The sequence below is a fragment of the Lithobates pipiens genome, unplaced genomic scaffold (genome assembly GCF_037356315.1).
Source record: "Lithobates pipiens isolate NorthernLeopardFrog02 unplaced genomic scaffold, aLitPip1_a1.2 Scaffold_13, whole genome shotgun sequence".
Classification (NCBI taxonomy): Eukaryota; Metazoa; Chordata; class Amphibia; order Anura; family Ranidae; genus Lithobates; species Lithobates pipiens.
In genome coordinates, this window is record NW_027507718.1 from 279113927 (window position 1) to 279141093 (window position 27167).

General features: G+C 41.5%; 1 protein-coding gene across 3 annotated transcripts in view; it reads right to left on the reverse strand.

Annotated features, from left to right (window-relative positions):
• The window catches only part of PPA2 (inorganic pyrophosphatase 2), a 73259-nt gene that overhangs the window by 10301 nt on the left and 35791 nt on the right, over nucleotides 1–27167 (reverse strand). For 2 of the 3 annotated variants that reach the window (XM_077476666.1, XM_077476665.1), the window contains exons 3-10: nucleotides 21304–21348; nucleotides 21061–21114; nucleotides 20818–20937; nucleotides 16194–16280; nucleotides 11585–11711; nucleotides 7473–7600; nucleotides 5531–5616; nucleotides 3535–3604 (exon numbers count right to left, since the gene is read on the reverse strand). In XM_077476666.1, coding sequence (XP_077332792.1) covers nucleotides 3535–3604; nucleotides 5531–5616; nucleotides 7473–7600; nucleotides 11585–11711; nucleotides 16194–16280; nucleotides 20818–20937; nucleotides 21061–21114; nucleotides 21304–21348 — 717 coding nt within the window. Of the gene's footprint in view, nucleotides 1–2410; nucleotides 2527–3534; nucleotides 3605–5530; nucleotides 5617–7472; nucleotides 7601–11584; nucleotides 11712–16193; nucleotides 16281–20817; nucleotides 20938–21060; nucleotides 21115–21303; nucleotides 21349–27167 lie in introns of all 3 variants that reach the window. The other variant, XR_013272292.1, reaches the window with a different exon arrangement.

Below are 27167 nucleotides of genomic sequence, written 5' to 3' on the forward strand. Positions count from 1 at the left end.
ACTGTAATCTCCTTGATGGGGTTTAAGGAGGATTTTCCTAGGTTGAGTATCCAACCCAGAGAGTCCAGGTAGTTTACAGCTGTGATCAGACTCTGGTTTAGACCCGAGACTGAATAATCTATTAAAAGTAGATTGTCTAAATAGGCTAGGACCGTTATGCCTTGAGCCCTTAATCTGGCTAAAGGAGGTGGCAGAATCTTTGAGAACACCAGTGGTGATGTGGCTAAACCGAATGGCAGGGTCACAACTGAAAATGATGATTTTCTATTTCAAAGCGCAGAAATTTCTGGTGAGAAATATTGGCACATGGGGATATGCATCTTTGATATCGACTGAAGCCAAAAACTCCCCCTCCTTGCAGGATGGACACAACCGATCGGATTGACTCCATGCGAAAGGATCGGATGTATAAGTGTCGATTCAGACCTCTGAGATCTAGAATGGGTCTTACCTCTCCTTTTGGTTTTGGAACTGTGAAAAGGTTTGAATCAAAACCTGTGCCCTGTTCCACTAAGGGAACCTCTGATATCACCGATTGAGATAATGGATGATCCAGAAAGACTTTTTTCTCTGGATCCTTGGGAACATTTGACCTAAGAAAAAACGAGGAGACGTAAAAACTCTCGGAACCCTAGTTGTAACCTAGAGAAAACTGCAGAAGCCACCATCTGTCTTGACATTGTTCCTCTTTGAGAATTGCAGGAGCCTACCCCCCACCCGAGCGAGCGGGGGCACCCCTTCATGAGGAGGCTTTAGCATCCTGCTTTGTGGGCTTTCTGCCCCAAAATCTCTTCTGACCCTGGTGCTGACCTTGGGGTCTTCCCCTTGAACATGACAGTTGACGCCGTCGAGACTGCCTAGAGGCTGATGCCCCTGGCACAGGAGAGGTAGCACACTTAAAAAGGAGAAATATTTGAACAACTTCTTTACTGGTAAAAGAGCTTTTCCCATTAGAGATCCTTTGGCTGCATTTTATCCAGATCATTTCCGAATAGCCATTTACCATGAAAAGGGGAAACTGGCTAGGAGCTTTTTACAGGGTGCTTCGGCTGACCAATTCTTTCAGCCATAGAGCTCTGCGAGAATGCACTAGTCCAAGCATAAGCCGTGAGGCTTAATGATAGAATCTTTCATAGCATCTACTGTGAAACCATGCGTTTGATACACCAGCTCGTTGCTGGGCCTGCTGATCAGGCAGAACTTTAAGTATCTCCACAAACTGTCCCTTAAAGGACTGGGATACAACCATTGCAGCAAGAACCGTCTGCGCTAAAGAACTTGCTAAAGACATATTGCTTTTAGAAAGAAGTGCCAACTTTTTATCTGTTGGATCCTTTAACATCAGCCCATTATCCACCGGACATGTGAGATTCTTGCTCACTGAGGCGGTTGCAGCATCAATTTCTGGAACGCCCCATTTTTTATATTAATCCTCTTCCATAGGATAAAGTGTGGAGAATTACTTAGGAGGATATTGTTTATTCTGATGTTCCCATTCATGAATAGGAAAAAACATCCCCAGATGGGGGGAGGTTCTAATGAACCCAAATTAGAGGTGGGTTCCTCAAGAGCCTGTGTCAAGAGGCAGCAAAAAAAGTTGAACGAACCAACTAGGATCCTCGGAAGATCAGGTAGATCTTTGGGAAGATCTACCTGATCCCCAGACTCTTGCACCTCAATAAGAGTCCTGCGCACTAGATGGGGATCTGCCATGCTTGGCCCAACTATGGAGAGATATCAAAGCATCCAAATTAAAAATGGTAGAAGAGAAAACCTTGTGTGATATATAAAAGGGACTGAAGTGTCTAGCGCAGCTGCAACAACAATCCCCCCCCCCCCCCCCCCCGACGGCTCAATCTGACCAGCCGCATCCCTCTCAGAGGATGACGACATTCTTTTGGAAATGGATTTAGTTTATCATGAAACCATTGACCCCTTTAGGACCCTTAGAGGAGTTCCTGGATCCATTACCACTCATAGCCTGAAGTATAAAGCAGAGGCACTATCAGCAAAAGAATGTACATTGCTAGGCTATAGTCCAGCGCTAATAGCTGCTATTAATCCTAGCCTGGTAAAGTATAATGTGTCAAAGGGAAAATGCCTGTGTCATTGACCTGAAACAAGCCATCCTTCTGCTCTGTCCCTTCACAGCCAGCAGCAGCGGTACACATACAGTGCTTTAACAACTTCCTGCAACTTCTGACGCCGTTAGCCACTCCCCCACACGAATTACACCTTTCCTTTCAAAGGAAAGTGTTTTCCCGTGTGAGCGGCATCCAGTGAAACAGCAGACATGGCGGGGGGGGGGGGGGGGGGGGGGGTAAATCCTCCGCTGAGCGCCCGGATGGTGACACATAGGCATGACAACATTATGCATAGAAGGAGAAATTCCTGAGAAAATCTCCCTTACCTTTCCTTGCAGCAGGTCTATCTGAGATGAAACCCAATCTTCACCCTTCGCAGTGGGCTCCGAAAACTTCAGGAACAGGGGAACCTCAGGTTACCCACAACCCTGGACCTTTTACCCTGCCAGTAAAAAAAAAAAAAAAAAAAAAAAAAAAAAACAACTTTATGGCTTTACTACCAAAAAGTACTGAATCTCAGGGTCCAGCTCTCTAAAAGAAGCGTTTGCAAGCAAAACCTCGTTTCTTCGGACACGAGGCCCGGGTACCATCCATTTAGCCCATGAAAAGGACATCAGAATGGATCCGGTCAGCATGGCTAGCCCCAGCAAGGAGCTTCCAGTGGAGCACAGCACATCTTTACTCGTGACCAACACCTTAGACACTGGCGAAAAAAACTGAGGACTCCCAGTAATGGGAGGGGTTATATAGGAAGTACACTTCTTGCCTAAGGTCGTGCCAATGTCCATCACCCATCAGTGACCCTATAACCCACATAGTAAGTACTATGGCTCTGTGTCCCCTGATGTACGAAAAGAAACAGCTTTTCTAGGTTTTGTACCTCATACCCCGTACACATGATCAGAATAAGCTCTGATGGTTTTCCCAACGGAATTCTCACGGGATTTCGCTCAAGCTGTCTTGCATACACACGGTCACACCAAATTCCAACCGTCAAGAACGCGGTGACTTCCGTTTCGTAGTTGAACCTGAGCATGCGAGAGTTTTTTGCGCGTCGGAATTGCATACACACAATCCGAACGAAATTTTTTCCATCGGAAAAATTGAGAACCTGCTCTCAATCTTTTGCTGGCGGAAATTCGGCCAGCAAAATTTCGATGGAGCATACACATGGTCGCATTTTCCGATGAAAATCTCATTGGTCTTTTGCTGGCCGAAATTCCAACCGTGTATACGCGGCACTAAAGAGATTTCCTCTACCTTTCTGTGCCACATAAAACATTGTCACTAGGTCAGAAGGAGAAACACAAATGGGCTAGAGTTCCACTTTATAGCAAAGTCATATACTTTGATAAATGACTGCATCAGAGAAATAACGTTTTAGCATTACATTCACTACAAAAGGTTTGCGTGTTCATTTGAAGAGTATAAAAGTTGATACAACACTTACAGAATGCACTATTTCTGTAGCTTCTTTTTCATTGCAGCAGAAAGGGCTCTCTCCAATCAAAACATTTTTACTGGAAGAAAAAAAAAAAAATAAAAAAAAAAAAAAAGTGAAAATTGTAAGTTCTAAAAAGCAATCTACTAAAAAACAGACTGAGCCAACAATTAACCACTTCAGCCCCGGAAGGATTTGCACCCTTCCTGACCAGAAAAGTTCAAATAGAGCTTTCTTTTGGTGCCATTTTGGTATTGGATTGCCTCTGCAGTTTGTTTTTTCGCTTTAATAAATATCAAAGTTTTTTCCCTCAGTTTAGGCCGATATATGCATTCTACAAATTTTTGGTGAAAAAAATAAATAAATTTCACAATAAGTGTATATCGATTGGTTTGCGCAAAAGTTATAGCGTCTACAAAATAGGGGATAGATTTATGCAATTTTTTTTTTACTAGTAATGGCAATGATCTACGATTTTTATCAGGACTGCTACATTGCGGTGGACAGATCAGACACTTTTGACACTATTCTGGGACCACTGTCATTTATACAGTGATCAAAGCTAAAAATAGCCATGGATTACTGTATAGATGTCAACAAGGAAGGGGGTTAACACTAGGGGGTGATGGGACTGACTAGGGGAGGCGAGAGATTGGTGTTCACACTTTGTATGAACACACAATCTGTCTCCTCTCCCCTAGAGAACCAGGATTTGTGCATTTACCTACACAGATCCTGGTTCTTGCTCTGTCATGAGCGAAGGTGGGTGCCCGGCAGTCATCGCGCCCGCCGGGCATGTGCATCGGCTCCAGGGACATGCGGCGGGTGCATGCCTCTGGCGGTGCACGCGCCTGCTGTGAGGTCTTAGAGAAATGTACAGCTACAGAAATTTGCGCAGCCGTGCCAACCTGCTGCAGTATAACTGTGGCAGCTGGTCGGCTAGTGGTTAAATCCAAAAAACTTTTAAAGAAAACCAAATCTTAACCATTTTATCCCTGTCATTTGTTAGCATTAACCAACTACCAAGAAAATGCAGAAAGAGAAGCCAGTTTCTCGTTTCAGACTTCTTGGTCTAAATAATAAAAATATACTGAAAATATGGACTTTACTCAAGACTTATACAAAAGATACAAGGTTTTGTGAATAAAATCTTAAAAGGGCATTTCCATTCCTGCTGCTAAATTTGGACAATACCCATTTTATATTCAGTACATGTCCCGATTCCCATACTAAAACTTAAATATATTTAAAAAATTGCAACTTACGCCTTCTAGATGTGCTTTTCTGGAACTTTCAACAAGGAAAAATTCTATTTAGCGCCCTTTGTTATGAGGGGGAACTGTGTAGCTGTGTTTACCATAATGTACTCTGGCCAGTGACAAATTTCTGAAATAGCTGTACTAGATTTGAAGACGGACTTAACAAAAAGTTAAAGGATTAGGCGCTGAGCGCCTCTATTGTATTTTAATGAGAACTAGACTGGCCAGTCCCTAGCTTGGCTAATGGGACAGATCACTCTGAGCTAGCTCAGAAATGTTTGCAGTCAGCCATGGTACATTCGCTTCAGAAAAAAAAAAAAAAAAGAAAAACCAAACAAACTACAAAAGTGGAAATACTTTCAAAACAATGGCTCATTCAGGCTATAAAGCTTTATGTCCACTAGCAGCCCCTAAAATTTGAGTTTGGGAGCTTTTGTTTTTGGAGTTTTTTTTTTTTGCCAAAGATCCTAAACGCAACTCCATAAAAGCCTATATGTCAATGTACTCACTCTTAGCAGAGTTTAGGAGCTGCAGTGTTCGACCTCCCTCTCCTGGTGGCGGAAAATTCACATTCAGGAAAGGAGCGTTTTGACCGACGGCCGCAAGAAAACACAATATTCAGCAAAATTGTGCAGTAAATGTAGGCCAGTATACATGAAGAAGTGTGCATTACCAAAGATATACAAATCAGGCCATTAAAAGGGAGGGGAACACACTTTATTCAAGAATATCTGCAGGACACATACCATTGTATCTCACCACATTCCGATCTGTTATGGACCATGTCTTTCCAAAAGTCATGAGTAGCTTTGATGACCTCCATTGCAAATTCCTACAAAATTATCAAGGGGAAAACACAAGGCAAATTGTGCTAGTAGTCATGAAAAAGGTTATTTGATTTGTCAGAATCATCTCAATACAGATAGAAAAACTGAAGACAGCTGTAAACTGCCATTTCCGTTTTGTTTTATGAAAAAGGTGTTGGCTGCAAGGTCAACCTGAATTCTGACTTCACTACCTAGAAATGAATTACTAGCTACAAAGTATGCAGGATGGAAATTTAGGTTCCTAGACTTAGCCTGCTGTGTGCTTGGTCCAGTGACCCAAATAGTGAGGATGAAAAAACGACAGCCCTGGATTCTGCACTTAAGTTAACACCAGTTAAGAAAGGCAGCTTTTATACTACTATCCAAGAGGACATTACCCATCCCATTTACGCTACCTTCTACCACCCAATGGTAGAACCTCAGAGCCATCTGTTCAGGCACTAATCTTTTTATATATATTTCTTATCCACTCTGCTTCTCTCTTTCCATCTCTATCTGTTATAATTCTTATCTTCCCTACTATAAGTCCACATCTATCTTAAACCTCCTTTTCCTTTTATCTTTTTATACCCATTGACCCAGCTCAAAAAAAAAAAAAAAAAAAAAAAAAAAAAAATCTATATAACTAATATTTTAAATGCATACACAAATAAACTATAAAAAAGGTGAGAACATTTAGTTGCTTCCTACATCTTGGAATGTCTGGAAAGCAGTAAGATGTGCACTATAATAAACCAAGGTCACGTGCCGCTGATGAGAGTTACCACACCTTCTTACCGCAATTAGAAGCACACGCACAATAAGTTATGGCATCTATATTCTAAGCCCCCTGTGAGTTTCAGTGCAATCAATTATCACACAGTATAGCACATTTCACATCAAAAGCAATACTCAGCAGCAAACCTTCTGGAAACAAGAAAGCAGCAGTTCATAAGGACCAGATGATTCGGAGTGTGAAATAAGATAAGCTCAACAATGGAAAATGAATGCATACTTCCAGTTATCCAAGTCTGTTCTCAGCCACAGCTTTTCATAAATTTCACTTTGCACTACGGTATATTGGCCACACATGTCCCCCATCCCCCGTGGGCCTCAGCTGGCAGAATACTTTGCCACTATATAAAACTCTGGTTAGCCCACATCTGGAGTATGGAGTCCAGTTCTGGTCACCAGTCCTCAGGAAGGATGTGCTGGAGCGAGTCCAGGGAAGGGCAACAAAAATAATAAAGGAGGAGACTAGAGGACCTCAAATATGAGGAATGACTACAAGCACAAAAAGGTATTCTCCCTGGAGAAGAGACGCTTGAGAGGAGACATGATAGCAATATACAAATACCTCAAATGGTGATCCCAGCCTAGGAAAAAAAGTATTCAGTCTCAGGGAGCGTAAAAAGGACGCGGGACCACACAATGAGATTGGAGAAGTGGTTTAATCTTAGCTGCGTGGGGGGCGGGGGTTCACTGTCAGGGCGATAAGGACGTGGAACTCTCCCACAATTGGTAGTATCAGCAGGGAATATGGATGTTTGTAAAAGCTTCTTGGATGTGCATCTTAATGACACAACATACAGGGATATGGGAAATGATTATCGACACTGGCACACGTAAACCTACATAGGTTGAACTGGATGGACCATGGTCTTTATTCAACTTTACCTACTATGTAATAAATGGAAAGTAGCAGCCTTAGCCTGGAATTGTTCCACCATTCTACAGTCATACTTAAAAGCCATTATACATGCAGATAGAATTATATTTGGGAATAAGCAAACCCTTGGTTCTATTAACATTTAACGTATATATATATACACACACACACACACACACACACACACACACACACACACACATTTGGCCTTACTTGGTTTTTAAACTCCCCATTAAAGCCAAACTGGTTTTCTGGTTTGCCATCTGGGACTTTATAGGATTTCAGCCAATCAACAGTAGCCTCAAGATAACCAGGCTTGTGCTTTCTTACATCTTCGATATCTGTGAAAAAGCCAAAAAAAAGAGTAAGATGACCTGAATACATTACCACCTAAGCATGACATGCTATACAATCAAAATTGAATTTACTGAACAAAACATCTCCATCACCATACTCCAGCAGCAAATAAAAACCTAAAAAACACATTCCACCGATTACCACTGAAGTACAAAATTTTAAAATGGTGAGAAAAGCAAAGAACCGGTTCTGGCGAGGACAGTCTTGGACAGGCAAGCATCCTTTTATTAAAGATCAGCAGCTACAGTATTTGTTTGCGTTTGCTTTACCCTTCTCCTGCATTGAATGCTAACCTTTCCTTTGCCGCCTTGCCACCCTGTTCAGCTCTGAGAACCAAAGAAAAATACCATATACTCCTGAGTATAGATAGGCATTTAACGCAACTATTTTTAGGTCATTGTGAGAGCTGGCCAAATCTGTGCTGATCAGGGGCAAATAAGCCTACAAAGTGCACAGGACACATGACAGCAATGTGCCAGTATCTGTTTTTATTCATATAGAACAGAACACTTAAAAAAATAAATAAATAAATAAAAAGTCTACAAGGGAGCATATAGCAGAAGTTTGTTAGGCTTTACATATACTTAAAAAATTTGACGTTTTGCTTTTTCCTACAAGAGCAATCCATAGGTTCACAGTTGCACCCATTTTATAATCCAGGACTACACAGCTCACCAAGACCGAGATGTGCACTTACAACTTTACTATGACCCTGTAAATTGAAAAATGTTTGCAACAATGATAGTCATGTTCTAACAAAGCTATTGAGACAAATACCCATGTACCACAGGCACATATTTTGAGTCTCTTTAGTTTTTGATCTTGCGACCACCATCCATGCCTTATGAAAAAAAAAATAATAATAATTTGGATAGAAATTGGCTGTGTGAACATGTTCAGTTCTCTGAATGAGTAGGGATGTAGTTGGTATTCCAGTGGGCCCTTGCCGATTATACAGTTCCATCTGCTTATACAATAGATTAGTGATGGCGAACCTTGGCACCCCAGATGTTTTTGGAACTACATTCCCCATGTTGCTCAAATACACAGGAGAGTGTATGAGCATCATGGGAAATTTAGTTCCAAAACATCAGGGGTTCCAAGGTTTGCAATCACTGAAATAGGTCCTATGTTAAGCCCAGTTTAAGTTTCCTCCTTTTTCATTATAAGGGTATAGAACACACAATGGATCATTTCTATACAGGCCTTCCCCTATAATTTTCAAAATCCAACTGTCAGTGGGACAGAAAGTGAGGTGAAATATTCTGAACAGGGTCACAGACAGCAAAACAAATGTTACAGCAGTGTTAACCTTTCCCTATGCCATCCAAAAATCTTAAAAATTATTCTTCAGGCTGGATACAAAAAAAAAAAAATTGTACCAGTTTCAACTTACAAATGCAACTTAACAAACCTGCAGACCCTATCTTGTTTGTAACCCGGGGCCCGCATGTAATCTTTTTCAATCTATAGACTGGACTGCTGAAGGACATTGGTTTCTTCTGCTGTGAGGAAGACAACGGCTTTTGGATCCATTCTCTCCACTGTGGTCATCCATTGGAAATATTGATTTATAGAAAACTTACTGAATTGACTGTTTTGATGCATTTCTTACACTTTCACAGGTGCATCTATTGCTTTCAGGGCTTTTGTCCTGTGAAACATGTTGAAGTTGCAAGAAATAAACACCCCATTTAATACACAAGTGGGGATGATACAATTGACTGTTCTATTCTTTGATGACTGTACCATGTAAAATACAGCATATATTTATATCTTTGTGCCCTGGCTAGAACGCTATATTAAATGTTCATATGTTCCATTTTTTTATACACATGCATACATTTTTTCCCATATTTGGGTAATCCTAATCCTGAATACTATTAAACTTTATGGGTCCCCTTTTCTTCCATACATATTGTGCTTTGTGAACAGAGTAAAGCAAAACCCTTTGATGGAGCAGAGTGCAAGTTCCTCCATCAGCAAAAATCTGTTTTTTTAGGTAGGAATTTAGATAGAACAGGGTTTATCTGAAATGGTTAATGCTTCAATTCAGAAGCTTCAATTCTTGATACAGACCACAAGTTTTAAATTGCCCATTTTTTCTGCCTCAAAAAAATAAATAAAAATAAATAAATTAAGTCAATTAGTTGACAAACCAAAAATCAGAGTAATTACAACACATACAGTCAAATGGCAATTTGGTGCATATATTCAATTCATTTTAAAGACCCTCACTAGATGTGAAGAAAAAAATAAAATAATCTATCATCTATTTAAGAAGCTTTTAAAAAGGGACTTTAATTATTTCCAATTCAAGGTGCTAGTTAAAAAATTTCCTGTCCATCCTTCTAGCTTTCATTTGGTGTATAGACTTTGCAAAATGGGGGATATTTCCCCACGTATACCAGTTTTCTATTTTTTTAGAAGTTGAACAGATGCATCCTCAGGGGTAGACTTGTGAGTGAGGGTTACTTTGGGAAAACAAAAGCATTACAAAAATCATGAAATCACTTCCAATTATAATCTAAAAAAAAGGGAGACCTGTGTTGAGACAAATACATAGGCTACTACTGTTGACCCTTTTGCATAGTATATGGATTCAGTACTTTTGAGCCATCGACCCAGAATTTCACAGAATTGATAGTGTTTATATAATATTAGTATGATGGGATTCAAAAGAAATGCCCATTTTGTGTTCTATGATGCACCAAAAAAAGTATTATAAATGCACGTGGACTGCTATAGGTAGAAAAAGCAAAATTGTCTGCTTGCCAGCTAGGCACCTTTTAAAATTGTAAGAAAGCCTCTCTTATAATGGCAGGAGGAGACCTGTCCTGTGTATTGTCCATGTTGATCCTATATGCCAAGACAGACATTTCCCATACTTTGCGGAGCCATAATTGACTATTTTTAACCTGCCTCCGTTTTCACACCTTGTTGTAACAGCTGGGTATTCATTGCGCAAACGTATGCTATTCATTACTTAAAACACCATACCTACAAGTGATTTCCTTGCTGGTATTAAAGTAGAGCTATGGGCAAAACTTTTTTTTTCCCCAATTTGGATCGAGCACCCCCCCCCCCCCCCCATTGGAGTACCATTGTGGAGATTTCCCTTCACTTCCCATAGCCAAACAGGAAGTGAAAGGAAATACCTGCAATATAAAAAAGGTAATCAGAACTAGTGTCCCAATTGAAAGATCAGAAATCAGAACACTTTATTAATATCAAAGGGAAATTATTGTAACACAGTCGCATTCAAAGACAACACAAGATCACAAAAATGAACAGAACGAGACACAATGACACAAAATTACAGATGAAAGCAATTAGCATAAAAAAAACCCTTCTTTATTTTTCCCCTTTTCTCTACATTTCTTCCTCTTGGTCACTCCAACCTACCAGAGGGAGTTTTGGTTATGGGAGGGCCGCCCTGGGTATTCCATCCCGCACAGGAATGCAGTTAACTGACGTAATAATCTTGGTGTTTTTGGGCCCAACTAGGGTATACACTGTGCCTAGATGACTCAACATAGAAATGTTTAATGCTCAACTCAGGGAATGTTGTAACTGTTCTGGATCGACGCACGTGTTTGCATATGTGTACAAATTAAATCACCTTCTCATTTGGTGCCTTGTTCTTTTATTGTAGATTTTCAATAAAAACAATTAGATTTTTTTTTTTTGGTGAAACAAAAGGGTATCGCTTAACCCAATGCACGTTAAATTTTAAATATGTAATCAGGTTTACGGAAAATTTCTGTTTTCAAGCTTTTCTAAAACTGATGGTATGCTAGATGTGAACAGAGGCTAAAGAACACATTTATCATTTACTCAATCAGCTCCATAGTATCTTTAATTTTCTCACTATTTTTTTTTTTTTTATATACTAAAGTCCTGTTTAAAAACCCTAGGAGGCAGGTACATATAATCTCTGCAATCTATGCTAGAGTAGAACAACCAACCATTGAACTTATCGGCTTCAGGATCATCAATATTGATTGCGATTATTTTCCAGTCCATCTCTCCTTCATCTAGGAGTCCCAAAACACCCAGAACTTTCACTTGAATTACATCTCCCCTGGAGAAAACCTGCAACACCACAACAGCTTATGTTAATGTTTCCTTATAATTTTTTTTTAAAGAACAGCATACAACACTCAAGGCTTTTCAACAACTGTCATAATGTTACACCATCACTGATCTTTAATGTGCAAGTCAAAAAAAAAAAAAAAAAAAAGGGAAATAAAGCATATCGAAGGTTCGCATAACTCCAATTATAACCATCCGTTTGATGCAGGACAAATTGGCATACTAAACATAGCAGAACTTCTGGCATACTTTCCTGTGACAATCCTCAAATCAGTCCTACAATATTGTCACCCATTAGCCAACCAATACACTACAGCATACTACTACAATGCAGCATACCAGCACAATTTGTGTTAGCATGTGCCAGCTTTGTCACTCTGTAGAATCTTTGCAGCACCATCTAAGGCTCCATTGTACACTGGATGCCAGATTGCTGGCAGAAAACACTGGTTGAAAAACACGCATACAGAGCTTTGAACTGGCATTTATGCATGTTTATGAGCGTTAGCATTTATGGGATTTTTTAATAAAAAAAGCGGACACTCCAAAAATCCCACAATGCATTGAAAAAAAAAATTAGAACGCTGAACACTAATATGCGTTGGAGCGTTTACTGGTGTTTTTAAAGTGGTTGTAAACCTCCTCTACAACAACTTTACATCAATCTAATCAACATAGCACAGGCAGCTGATCACTGCCTGTGAAAGTGCACTCCGTTTTCTTTGAGATGCAAATTGTGATTATCGGTCCTGTGACGTCGCTCACTAGGTTTCTTCCTTAACGACACACAATGTGTGCCGTTTCAGCTTCCTCTGCCTGCCATGTCATTATCGGAGATGGTTCTGTTGCCATAGTAATGTCAATCGAGGTCGAGGCTTGGTGACTCAATGACACAGCCCTTAGTTGGTTCAAATCATCTCTCACAAACAGGACTGGGCCACTTCAAATGAAAACCGCATACATTTACTTGCGGTGTCCCCCAGGGGTCAGTTGTTGGCCCCATTCTCTACCTCACCCCTTTTGGCCAAATTATTAGCCGCCACAAAATGTAATTTCATTGCTATGCCGATGACACACAGCTATATGTAAATACAACAGCTGAAACCTCACCTTCACAGTCATCCCTATCAGTACAAACCATCTGTCTGGAGGAGATAAAAAAAATAAATAAAAAATAAAAGGTATGGATGGAGCACAACTTTCTTCAACTAAACAGTTCCAAAACGGAAGTCATCATGATTAGCACTCATTACCAGACCAAATCATTCATAACCAGCATCACCTTTTCTGGTCCCAATATCTCCCTCTCATCAACAGTCACAATTCTTGGTGTAAAAAAATAAAATAAAAAAAATGGGACTTACAACTCACTTTTGAAGCCCATATAAATCACCTATGCAAGACTTTACCACCTCTAATATCTCTAAGCTCCATCCCATTCTTTCCCTCCCAGATGCCCAAAAGCTGGTTCATGTCTTTGTCTCCTCCAGACTGGACTACTGGAAGCCCTTGTACACACGGTCAGAGAATCTGTCGGAATGAGTCTTATCGGACCGTGTCATCAGATAAGCCGACTGTGTGGTATGCATCGGACTGATTCTGTCCGAATCTCCGTCCGACCCAATTTTCCAACATGTTGGAAATATTTCCCGACCAACTGGGCCAGACGGACCTAATCCAATCATGTGTAGAGCATTTTGATCGGACCAAGTGCCACGCATGCTCAGATCAAATTCCTACATCAAAGCTATTGGCTACTAGCCTGAATGTAGTCCCATCGTAACGAAATTACGTCATCACGTTCTGAAAGATCAGATTTTTTGCCAACTTGGCCCAACCGTGTGTATGCAACAGTTTCGGACACAATCCGTCTGACTAAATCCGATGGATTTGGTTGGCAAAATCTCCGACCGTGTGTACGTGGGCTAACACACTTTTCATTGGGATTCCTAGAAGGAGTCTGCAGAGGCTTCAGTACATCCAAGTCTCTGTAGCAAGGATCCTGGTGAAAGTGCAGGAACATGAGCATATTACCCCCATTCTCCACTCACTCCATTGGATTACTGTCACTGCCAGGATTGAGTACAAGGTTTCCCTCCTCACACACCAATGCACACATGGACATGTGCGTGCGCCCCCCCACCCCACCTCAAACAACGTCTCAAACCCCAAAACACATGTCCCCTCCGCTCTAGTCACTCAAACCTTCAAATAACTAGAACTATACTCAACACAATGGGAGACAGGGCTTAAAGGATTTCCCTGAAAGCAGACAAATTGATCTTGGAGTTTTTCCAGTAACTTTTGCTCTCTCTTCTACATATACACATTTGCTTACTACTCAATATTATGGTTATGGTTTGCTTTTCTTTAAAACAAGTTCACAGTAAAGATACTCTGTGTTCACTATAACCAGTGCCCATTTACTGTGGTATTTATACTACATTGTTGACCGGTGTGCCAGTGGGGTCAAGGAACCAACAATATTCAAGTGGCTCCTGCGGGGGTAGCACTAAAATTAAGATATTGAAGATGATCATTTTAGGTTTATGTGTGTCGGTGAAATGCACATGTGCTACAGTAGTTAAGGAGTATTTTTTTGGGTAGAAGGCCTGCAGCTTGTGTGCTATAAGTAAGCGTGTTCTATGACTATGTTCCTTTAGACCATGCCCAACATTCAGCACAATTTAGCTGCACATTTTCTCCTTTCTAGTTTACCCTCCTTTAAACGTCTAATGTTGGGACTTATGCATGTGCTGACTAAGAAGCCCGTAAATGCTCAATAATCATCTTATCACTGAAACCAGAACTTGTGCAGCCATATTCTGACCACACAAAGAGCCTCCTGACATTGGATGTAATCCATCTGCTGAGGCAGAATGCCTGAATTTCATGTAAACAGGCCACCCATGCAGGTATAGAATAGCTGTAGACATTAACATTTTGTCAGCATGCTTCACGGGCTCTATTACTGAACAGCTACTTTTATTATTGGAATACACCAATCTTAAAATCTCTCCTTTCTGGAGCACACCGACTTAAGAAAAAAATGCTTTTCTCAGAAAAAGTCAAATCATTGCAATAAGCCCTCACAATTGAAAATTAACTGTGGCTCATTAAAAACTCAGAGATACAATGAAGCATGTCATTCATAAAAACGCCCAGGAGACTCCCAGCACAAGAAAGCAAACATCTGTATCTTTTTCCTGAAGAGTAAACGCATAAGTGATACCTCTAATTAGAAGTTCCCGTTCACAGCTCAAATTACTAGCTATAGGAAAACGAAGACCTTGTTTAAGACATGCTTAGATAATTTGAAGCTAAAGTGGGGGGGAAAAAAAAAAAACCCTTCCAAATTTAAACTTCATGCACATATAAAATGCTAGGCGACCATTTAGGCAAGCTAGATACTCCTAAAGCCTACCCTACAGTTTTAGGTAATTGTAGCCGACTTTGCACAAACATCCAAGCTTTCAGGGTTTACCCCCTTCTTCAAACAAAATAGTATTACGGACAGTTTTCAACAAAATTTTTAGCAAATTTTTCTTTAATGGATGTACCTTCTACTTTTCCAAACAGTTCCATGTAGATTTATACCATAAACAGTACAGCGTTGTAATTCTCCACTCCTGTCGAAGCATAATAATTAGTGCTTCAAGATGGCCTAAGGTGTTATCTAAATGGGAGAATTTGTGAGCTGTGCCCAGTCTTCCTCTTTTTTTATGAAGTCAAATAAGACGTTAAAGTACAAGGCATATGCTGCATCATAGACATGCAGGACATCGAAGAGTAATGCTATACTAGGATTAGTTCTAGAAATGGGAAGCTCTTTTTGCTCTACTGCCTGTCTATAGGGATCAAGCTATATCACTTAACCAAGCTGTAGCCGAATGATGGCTACAGTGCAGACGAGTAGTTCCAAAATACCATCATGAGACAGTCTCCCGTATTAGATCCCACTGTCGGCAATCTGATCACAGTGTCTTGAGGACACTGCTGATCACAGATTGAGGTAAAGAGCCAATCAGCAGCTCTTTACCATGTAAACAGCAGTGTCCAATCACAGCTGATGACGGATGTGAATAGAAGCTGGTTATCTGCACGCCTTTCCTCATTTGACAGCATGAGGAAAGGAAAAGAGCCAATAGCTGGCTTTTCTAAAAAGGCACATGTACACTGATAATCAGGGCACTTTTTTTCTAAAGTTTGAGTTGGTGATTTCCCATGGGGGGAAAAAAGGGCCGCTGTCAGATTTTTGCAACAGGATGGAAATGGTGGATTCGATTGCTAGTGCTTTCACCACTTAGAAACGCTAACAGACAGACTGGTTGTTTTGCAAGTAGTAATCAGAACCACTATTCAAGTACAGACATGTCATTTTTTAGCAAATACCCTCGCGCCCCCCCCCCCCCATTAGGATAACAGAACAAATTAAAAACTGTACAATGCAATTTAAAAACTGTAACCCAACGTAAAGCACACCTTGGAGCCAATTTCACAGACATCTATAGGATCATTATCTCCACAGCAATTTGTATCCTTGTCTTTGTGACTAGGGTCCTCCCAAGTCTGTTAAGAAAAAAATAAAAAAAATAAACACACAGCAAGTTACATCAGCAAACATGAACATTTCACACGCTGCTTACGGAAGAGGAATGCAGGTTACCAGACTGAAACCCATCATCGAGCATGCAATGTAGGGTCGTCCAGCTATAAAGGACAACGGACAAGATTTTAAATCAAACATTTACTAAAAAACAAAAAACTTCTTTCCTTCTGCATCGGCACCCTAAGCCCATACTTACCACCTCTGCCCCTCTCAACTGCCAGCATGGTTGCAAAGATAAAACATCTTGTCCTCTGCCATGTGCAGTCACCTCCACCAATGTGATGCACTCTGCAATTAACCATTCAGACACCAAGGGATCATGCACAGCCTCATTTATGCAGCTAGACATTTGTAGTCAGTGGCAACTGAAAAGGGGGAAGAGGGGAGTAAGATATGTCAAAAGGGCCAGCACAGAAGAGCATGATCCCAGAAGAGGGGAGCACTATGACATGCAAGAAGGTAGGGGGTCTGTGCTAGGGAGAGAGAGGGCGAGAGGGAGAGACAGATTTGTGCTCATAAGTTTACATACCCTGGCAGAATTTATGATTTCTTGGCCATTTTTCAGAGAATATGAACGTTAACACAAAAACAGCTTTCACTCATGGTTAGTGTTTGGCTGAAGCCATTTATTATCAATCAACTGTGTTTACTTTTTAAATCATAATGGCAACTACCCAAATGACCCTGATCAAAAGTTTATATACCCTGGTGATTTTGGGCTGATAACATGCACACAAGTTGACACAAAGGGGTTTGAATGGCTATTAAAGGTAACCATCCTCATCTGTGATCTGTTTGTGTGTGTGTATAAAAGGTCAATGAGTTTCTGGACTCCTGACAGACCCTTGCATCTTTCATTCAGTGCAGCACTGATGTTTCTGGCTTCTGTGTAATGGGGAAAGCAAAAGAATTGTCAAAGGATCTGTGGGAAAAGGTAGTTGAACTGCATAAAACAGAAAAGGGATATAAAAAGATACATCCAAGGAATTGAGAATGCCAATCAGCACTGTTCAAACGCTAATCAAGAAGTAGAAATGAGGGGTTCTGTTGACACCAAACCACAGTCAGGTAGACCAACTAAAATTTCAGCAACAACTGCCAGGAAAATTGTTCAGGATACAAAGAAAAACCCAAATAACTTCAGGTGAAATACAGGATTCTGAAAACATGTGTGGCTTTTTCAAGATGCACAATAAGGAGGCACTTGAAGAAAGATGGGCTGCACGGTTGAGTCACCAGAAAGAAAGAAAGAAAGCCATTACTATGCAAATGCCACAAAGTATCCCGCTTACAATACAACAAACAGCACAGAGACAAGCCTGAAACCTTCTGGCACAAAGTCATTTGGAGTGATGAGACCAAAATTTAGCTTTTTGGCCACAAGCATAAATGCTACATTTGGAGAGGAGTCCATAAGGCCCATGATGAAAAAGGTGGATCGCTGGTGGTTTTGGGTGTGAGCTACAAAAAAGGCACAGGAAATTTGGGCTAAATTGTTGGCAAGATGAATTCAGTATGTCATCAAAAAATACCGGAGGAACATTTTGCCAAGTCGACCTGTCATTGGCTACAGCAGAATAAAGCGAAGGTTCTGGAGTGGCCATGTCAGTCTCCTGACCTAAATATCATTGAGCCACTCTGGGGAGATCTCAAAATGTGCAGTTCATGTAAGACAACCCAAGAATGTATAGGAACTGGAGGCTTTTGCCTATAGGAATGGGCAGCTTTACCATCTGAGCAGATAAAGAGCCTCATCCACAAAAGACTTCAAGCTGTCATCGATGTTAAAGGGGGCAATACACGGTATTAAGAACTGGGGTATGTAAACTTTTGATCTGGGTTATTTGGATAATTTGTTATTACGATTTAAAAAGAATAAACATAGTTGATCGATAAACGGCTTCAGCCAAACACTAACAATAAGTGAAAAAAGTTTGTTATTCATATTCTCTGAAAAAATGGCAGATTCTGCCAGGGTATGGTATGTAAAAAAAAAAAAAATATATATTAAATCATTAAAAAATGGTTTGTAAGGTGTGTGTGGAAATAAAAATTATATATATATATATAATTTTATTTTTTACACACACACACACACACACACACACACCCACACACACACACACACACCTTACAAACCAATTTGTGACTGCTACACCTCTGTTCCCCCTCACTGGCTTCCCCATCATATAAAATTCAAAATACGAACCACAACATACACATCACAAAACTCACCCAAATCTCTCTCGGCTCCTCCCAAGACCCCCTGCTCTCTAGCTTCCTTGTTACCTCCAGGACTTCTCCACAGCCTCTCCCATCCTCTGGAACTCTCTGCCCCAATATGTCTGCCTTTAGGTGATCCCTGAAAAACTCACTTATTCGGGGAAGCCTACCACACCTCCACCTAAGAACTGTACCCGAGTCACCACCCCCTGCAGCTATTACCTTTTGTACCACCTCTCCCTCCCTTTAGATTGTAAGCTCCATGGGCAGGGCCCTCCTATTCTTTCTGTATTGTCAAGTGCTGCGTAAACTGTTGGTGCTATATAAATCCTGTATAATATTAATGCCAAAAAGGAGAGAAAGAGACAGAGAGAGACCAGTTCATATTTGCAATAAAAAGATAACAGTATCTTCCAGTTTTCGCAAAAAAGGAACCACCTAAATGACCTCACCTGTTATTATACAGGGTTTATATAGCACCAACAGTTTGCGCAGAGCTTTACAAAATGGGGCAAACAGAACAGTTACAATTCATTACAGGAGGGATCAGAGGGCCCTGCTCATTAGAGCTTACAGTCTAGAAGGGAGGGTCAAGTGGAACAAAAAGTAACAGTTATGGGGGGTGATCAGATGGAGAAAATGAAAATATAGTTGTTAGCCCTTGTACACACAGCCAAGAAAATCCGATCGAACGTAACGGGACGAAGTTTAGTTACGACGGGACTACGTTCAGGCTAGTAGCCAATAGTTTTGGTCTAGGAATTTGATCTGAGCATGCGTGGCACTTTGTTCGATCAGAATTCTCTACACACAATCGGACAAAGTCCAATCGGATCATGTTGTCGGAAAGTTTTATAGCCCAGCTCTAAAACTTTGTCCGTCGGATATCCGGACGGAAACAGTCCGATGGAGCCCACACACAGTCGGATTATCCAACAACACGGTCCGATCTGACATTTTCTGTCGGAATGTCTGACCGTGTGTGTTAGAAGTTTTTGAGGTAATTAATATCTTAAAAGATAAGTTTCTGAAAATATATGCAAGTTATATGTTTGGTGGTGAGTGATGGTTTCTGAAGGTCACACAACAGCAGATCATATAGGGAGGAGGGGATTTGCTGAGTAGGTATTTATATTTTGAGTTACTAGTCAGGACAATGGGTGGAGTTATGCTACTTATCTATAGACTGAACCATATTGGGTATATATGCAAATGTGGGTGTTATTAGGATATGCTGACATAACATCTTGAAACAGTATAAGAATGGACTAGGGTTATAGAGAAGGGAGGATTGTTGGGAAGAGAAAGGATTCTACACTTTGGAGAATGTAGATCAGATGACCCTATCCTCCTTCTGAAGCCATCACCATGCCATATGTTACCAGATGTCAATCTTGTCTTTGCTTGTCTTTCTGAATAATAAACGAACTATTGGACGAACGAAGGATTCTTCAATTACTACTCCTGAAAGTACGTTTGAAATGCCTTGGAAGGAAGACAGACTTTACTGATTCACATATAACACAAAGACTTTGCTATTCATTAAGAAACGCCCCTGTGAGTGAGTATGTAGAGTTGCATCTACACTACATTTGCATTTTACTTCTCTACATTCACTTTTTAACAGTGCGTACAAGGGCTTAGGTGTGGGTAGGATAGGCTTCTTTGAAGAGGAGGCTTTTCAGGGATCGTCTAAAAGCTAATAGAGTAGGCGATTAGCAGATAGATTGGAGTAAGGAGGTCCATAGGATTGGAGAGTCTCTGAAAAAGTCCTTTGACTTGTACTCTGAAGATTTGGGAATGTCACTACTGTGCTTCTCATGGTTCTCCTTGGTGGAGGCTCTGACAAGGGAAGCAAAGCCCTGCTTCCATCAAGTGCAGAACAAGGCATGGCAAGTCTGTAATGGGGAAAAGATCAGCTGCTGGGAAAACACTAGACCTCTGCCCTCCTTTGGCAAGACTTCCAGAGTGAAGTTTCTCGTTAAATCATTAAACCTATATTTTATTCTAAACTAAATAAGCAGTAAAAGACAGTTTGAATTTTTCTTAATTTTTTTTTCTTAAACCATTACGTACACTGCCAGCATTAGAACGGGGCATTTCTAAGGATGCTACCAATTTGATCTCAAGCTTTAGGCAGACTTCAAGGAGGAGAAGTACTGAGTTCACTACAAAATGATGTTATGAGAATTATGCGAAATCCCATATATAAAACTGCAATACATAGTAGCTGGCTGGATGTCAAAGAGAAAAAAAAAAAAAAATTGATAAGACCTGCGGAAGAGCCCCGTAGTTCCATATGTATCCTTTGTAAGGGAAGACGTTCGACACATATCGAAGTTTTCCTTTTTTTATATCTTGCTTAATTGGATTCAGGGACTCCTTAGTTGCAATCTAAAGAAAAAAAAAAAAAAAAAAGAAGAAGGAGCAATAACTGTAGGTATTCCTAGTGTTACAAAAGTACTACTTGCAATTTGATGTATACCAAATCTAATGTATATCGAAAGTGCCAGCTACCTCCATTTTAGCATTTGTCCATCGTGGAACTTCAACCACCATGTTGAATACAGTCTGGAATAAAGAAATGGATATTAAAATCAATATGCCGACAGTGTGGCAGTATGCATAATGAGATGCAGGGTCAAAGCTATATGGTTTTTGAAGAAAAAAAAAAAAACACAAAGCACCAAAAAACATTTATCCTTTAAATACCATGTATATTTCTTTCACTATTTAGACACAATATTCCTTTAATCATACCTTATCCCAGTTAGATTTTGATTTCTTTGCTGGCACATCATTGTTCTAAATAAAGAAAAAAATCCACATATGTAGCAATCAAACATGTCATTATAGCAAGTACCTAAATGCTAGGCTGACTTTAAAATTATTTTGTATTAGAGACCAAAGCATGAAGGCAATTCAGGACAGTTTCCAGTCTAAAATACCAAGAAAGGCACCATGGTGATCCTGAATGGCCTGGAATTTATTTACATACCAATATACAGTACATTTGGAAAGAATCATTACAGAAACAAGGGTCAGTAGTGCTACAACCTTAAACCACTGTGTTTATAAACTGAACCTTCGGGTGTAGGATGTAGTGGTTCCCCCACTTTTCTCAGTTGTGCACTACTGTCACAACCTTTGAAGTTTCTAAATGCACCCACATACCCAAACAGAAGGCATCCAACAAGAATGCTTTTCTTTTAACGTTTCACCATATTTCCTAGGACAATGCCCAATTTCACCGACAGCTGACAACAGAGTAGAAACCCAGAGCTCTTCAATGGTCTCCCTATAGTATAGGGACACCTTCCACCAATGGCACATATCCCCCACTTTGAGAATACTATTATAGTGAAGATTCTGAATTAAAGCAAAACATTTTATGTTAGTTATGGACAGAGACATAGATTAGAACATCTGTCAGTTTTTATTGATGTCTGTGCCCCTACTAGGGAGATTCACCCACTCAGTTTGTCCCATTTACTATTAGATCATTAAAAAGTGAAAAAAAAAAAAAATCCAGAATTCTGGGTTGTCCCCAGAAAAGGGGAGAAACCTTCCAATGGGGACACTAGTTCTAGTGAACTGGGGGTCCCCACAGGATTCCATCTCACTTTCTGCTATGGCTATGGGGCAGGAAGGGAAGGGAAATCTCCAATGGGACACAGGTGGCATAAAATAAACTGACAGGGGTCATGACCCTCCTCTTACTCTATTCAAAATGAAAAAAAAATAAATAAATAAATAAGTTCTCATGATAGTACATTAAAATGGAATTTCCGCTTTAAGTGCTGGTGAGCCCCTGACATGTCACATTTGGCATGTCATTTTTTTGGGGGAGCAGCGGGTACCCCGTTTTTACAGGCACTCAGCTCCACTTTCCGCACGCCCCTACTTTTTGTAGCTGCTGACTTTTAAATGGGTGGAACTCGGCTTTAAAGAGGAGGGCCGGTTAAAAAAAAAAAAAAAAAAAAAAGTCAGCAGCTGCAAACACTGCAGTTGCTGACTTAATAAACACACTCACCTGTCCAGGGCGCCCGCGATGTCGGCCGCCCGAGGCCGACCTGTCCCTCGGCTCTCGGGTCCCGGCGCCGCCATTCCCTGTAAGGGAAACAGGCAGTGGAGCCTTATGGCTTCACTGCCCGTTTCCTACTGCGCATGCGCGAGTCCCGCAGCTACTGCGCATGCGCGAGTCCCGCAGCGCTTTCCGAATGGGACGCGCTGTGTTCTGGAACACACAGTTCCCAGAACACAGCGCGACTCATTACCCAGAAGACGCCGCGACGAAGACAGAAGACAGAAGATCTCCGCGGAGGAGGAAGAGGAAGATTAGGATAAAGTGCCTAGCAACAGGCATTTCTGGTAAGTAAAAAAAAAATTTTTTCTAATTTTTTTTTTTAGATTTTTTTCTAATTTTTAAAATGTTTTTGTTTTTCAGGGTGGCCCTCCACTTTAAGTCTATGCACCCTTATACATTTCTCAGCGTCACACCTGTCATTTCAATTTTTAATTACACAATTGTTTAATGGATTCATCCAGTGGTGAACTTTTTACTATATATGCTCTGGTTTTCAATTTTGTTGTGTGCTGTGAAGACTTCCTGCCAAAACGTGTTCGCATTTATACTCTAGAGCAGTGATGGTGAACCTTGACATTCCAGAAGTTTTGAAACTACATTTTACATGATGCTCAACTACACTGCAGAGTGCATGAGCAACATGGGAAACTTAGTTCCCAAACATCTTGGGTGCCAAGGTTGGCCATCACAAAATTTATATGGATTTTGGAGTTGCCAGCTCCATCATTCGTTTTAAGAACTTTGTTTTACATACTGCAATGCAGTTTAATCAAGCCAAATGCATTAATCACTTCCCGAGCGGCGCACGCCGATGTACGTCGGCAGAATGGCACGGACAGGCATATTGGTGTACAGGTACATCCATTTCTATATGCCGCCCTGCCATCGCATGCGCACCGGCACACTCACGTGCCAGTCGGGGCCCCAGCAAGTCTGGTCGTGTGTCCCGCGGACTATCGCCGCGGGTATACCCGCGATCGTCTCACGGGGAGATGCCATTGTAAACAGCTTCTCCCCTTTCTGCCTAGCAACAAGTGACACTGATCTCTGCTCCATGTGATTGGAGCAGAGATCAGTGTTCACTAGCACAAAGCGCAGCCCCCCACAATTAGTAGCACGCCCCTAGGAACACTTAACCCCGACACTGCCAGTGTCATTTACACAGGAATCAGTGCATTTGTATAGCACTGATTGCTATATAAACTGACAATGGTCCCAAAAATGTCCGATGTGTCTGCCATGTCGTCGCAGTCACAATAAAAAAAAAAAAAAAAAAAAAATTTATATATATATATATATATATATATATATATATATATATATATATATATATATATATATATATATATATATATATATATATATATATATATATATATATATATATATAATAATAAAAATGCCATAAAACTATCCCCTATTTTGTAAACGCTATAACTTTTGCGCAAACCAATCAATAAATCGCTTATTGCGATTTTTTTTAACCAAAAATATGTAGAAGAATACGTAGCGGCCTAAACTGAGGGAAAAAACTGTTTTATATATTTTTGGGGATAACAAAAAAATAAAATAAAACACCACGCGTTTTTTTTCAAAATTGTCGCTTTATTTTGGTTTATAGCGCAAAAAATAAAAACCGCAGAGGTGATCAAACAAACCAAAAGAAAGCTCTATTTGTGGGGGGAAAAAAAGAAAATAGGATTTTTGTACTCACAGTAAAATCCTTTTCTCTGTAATTCACCGACCGACAGCTCTTCTCTAACAAAATGGGTTGTTGGCCCCATTAGTTAGTAGTTAGACTACTAGGCAAAGTTGTAATACAACACTTTAGAGCTTTTTAGTTCTGCCCAGGGGGCAGTCCCTAGGCTACAATCCCCACAGTCTGCCCTAGCAGCCTCAGTACATCAACAAGCAGTAGAACGGAAAAAAAAAAAAAAAAAAAAAAAAGGGAGGAGGGGGTGGGTGCTGTGTCGGTCAGTGAATTACAGAGAAAAGGATTTTATGGCGAGTATAAAAATCCTATTTTCTCTTATATTCACCGACACAGCTCCTCTCTAACAAAATGGGACGTCCCAAAGCAGTGCCAAACGAGGTGGGAAAACAGCATAAAAACTTGATCCACCATGGCAGGTGGGAACTAGTGAAACTAAACCCACAGAAAAACCGCAGTGCGTGGAAAACCACCACAAAACAGGGTATCCTCAACAGGAGTGATCCCCAAGACCGTAGCCAACTGCTGAAGTAATGCAACAGTGCATTAACATAACAGTATTGCGTTTAAAAAAAAAAAAAAAAAAAAAAAAAAGGAAACAATATCGGTTGCATATTCAATTGCAACTACACGGCCGCCTGCAAAACTTTGCGGCCAAAACAGGCATCAGCCGATGCACTGATGTCTACCTTGTAGAACTTGGTAAACGTATGGACAGACTACCAGGTCACCGCCTTAAACACCTGAGCGACCGACGCTTGGTGTCGGAAGGCCCAAGACGTTTCCAATTGCCCTTGTGGAGTGGGCCATGACCGGAAAGGGGGGGCACCTGCCCCTTCAAGGTGTAGACTTGTACTATAATCTGTGTGATTCACCTGGAAATGGTGACCGACGAGACCGCCGTGCCTTTCTTGGGACCAGCTACTGAAACAAACAAACAGTGAGTCCGACTTCCGAAAGGGGGCCGTGGCAGACAAATACACCTCCAGAGCCCTAACCATGTCCAAAGCATGAAGGGCCACCTCTTTAGGGTGCTCCGGCTTAGGACACAGCGATGGCAATACAATGTCCTCATTGATATAAAAAGCCGACACCACCTTATCCCTGTGGATAACCAGATAGGGCGACTTGCAGGACAAGGCCGCCAATTCCGAAACCCTCCTGGCCGAGGTGATGGCCACTAGAAAGACCACTTTTTGGTAAAAAAAGAGTCAAAAGGGGAATCTCCCTGATATTCTCAAACGGCGGTTTTTGAAGCGCCAACACCAGGTTCAAATCCCATGGGGGAAACGATGGACGCACCGGAGGGACGACGTGTCGTCCCTCCTGAACGAAGGTACTCATTAAGCAGTCCGATGCCAGGGGTCATTGGAAAAAGACAGCCAAGGCTGAGATTTGCCCTTTGATGGTGCTTAATGCCAATCTCTGGCCCACTCCCTGCTGGAGAAACAGCAGGATCCTGGATATGGAAAAGGAGCGCGGCTGCCATCCTTTCTCCTTACACATGGAGATGTAGGCCTTCCAGGTACGATGGTATATCTTCCGAGAAGAAGATTTCCGTGCCCTCAACAAGTTGGAATCACCGAGTCCGACAGACCCCGGTTCCTCAACACCTGGCTCTCAATAGTCATGCCGTTAAAGCAGGATGGAAAAATTGGACCTTGAGATAGGAGGTCCTCTCGCAACAGCAGTCACCAGGGAGCGTCTGCCACCAGACGCACCAGCTCTGTGTACAAAAGGACACTGAGGCCAATCTGGGGCAACCAGTATTACTGGGATCCACTCGGCTTCCACCCTGCGAAGCACACGTGGCAACAGTTTCCATGGAGGAAAGGCGTAAATAAGCTGGTACTGATCCCACGGAGCCACCAGCACACATCTGACGCATCTGCCCACGGATCTCTTGTCCTGGACAAGAATCTTGGCACATTCCGATTGAGACAGGAGGCCAGTAGATCCACATCTTGTGTTCCCCACTTCAGGCACAGCAGCCTAAATGTCTCCGGATGCAATGCCCATTCTCCTGGGTCCAGCATCTGTCGACTCAGATAGATAGTCTACCTGCCAGTTCTCCACCCGCAGGATGCAAATGGCCAACAGGACCCGTACGTGTCGCTCTGCCCACCGAAGTATGTAAGCGACCTCCCGAGCAGTGGCTGAGCTTCTTGTTCCCCCTTGGTGATTTACGTATGCCACAGCCGTGGTGTTGTCTGACTGTATCCTGATCGGACGCCCTTGAAGACTCACAGACCATGTGTGGAGACACAGCCTGATCGCTCTCAATTCTCTCAACTCGGATTCTGTCATCGACCAGAGGCCCTGCGCCGACTGAACACCCCATCACTCCACCCCTGCCGGATAGAGTGGCGTCCGTAGTGATCACCGTCCATTTCAGAGGAAGGAACTATTTTCTGGACTGAATCACCAGGGACCTCAACCACCAGATCAGAGAGTCCCTGACTGGTTGGCTCACCTGGATCTGTCGATCTAGGGACAACTGAGATTTGTCCCATTTTAACAAGATCTCCTTCTGCAGCACTCTGGTGTGGAACTGGGCGTAGGGTACTGCCTCGAAGGAGGCTACCATGAGTCCCAGTACTTGCATGCAAAATCGGAGCGACGACCACTTGCGGTTCTTCAGTAGTTTGACCGCGGATCTGAGTCTGCAATTTGTCTGAAGGGAGATCAACTCTCGCTTCCCTGGAGTCCAACAGCAAACCTAGGTACGCCAGATGCTGGGGTCGGTACAATCACCGACTTTTTAGGTTCAGCAGACACCCAAATTCTTGCAGGGTCTACATGGCGATTGCCACATCCTCCTCTAAT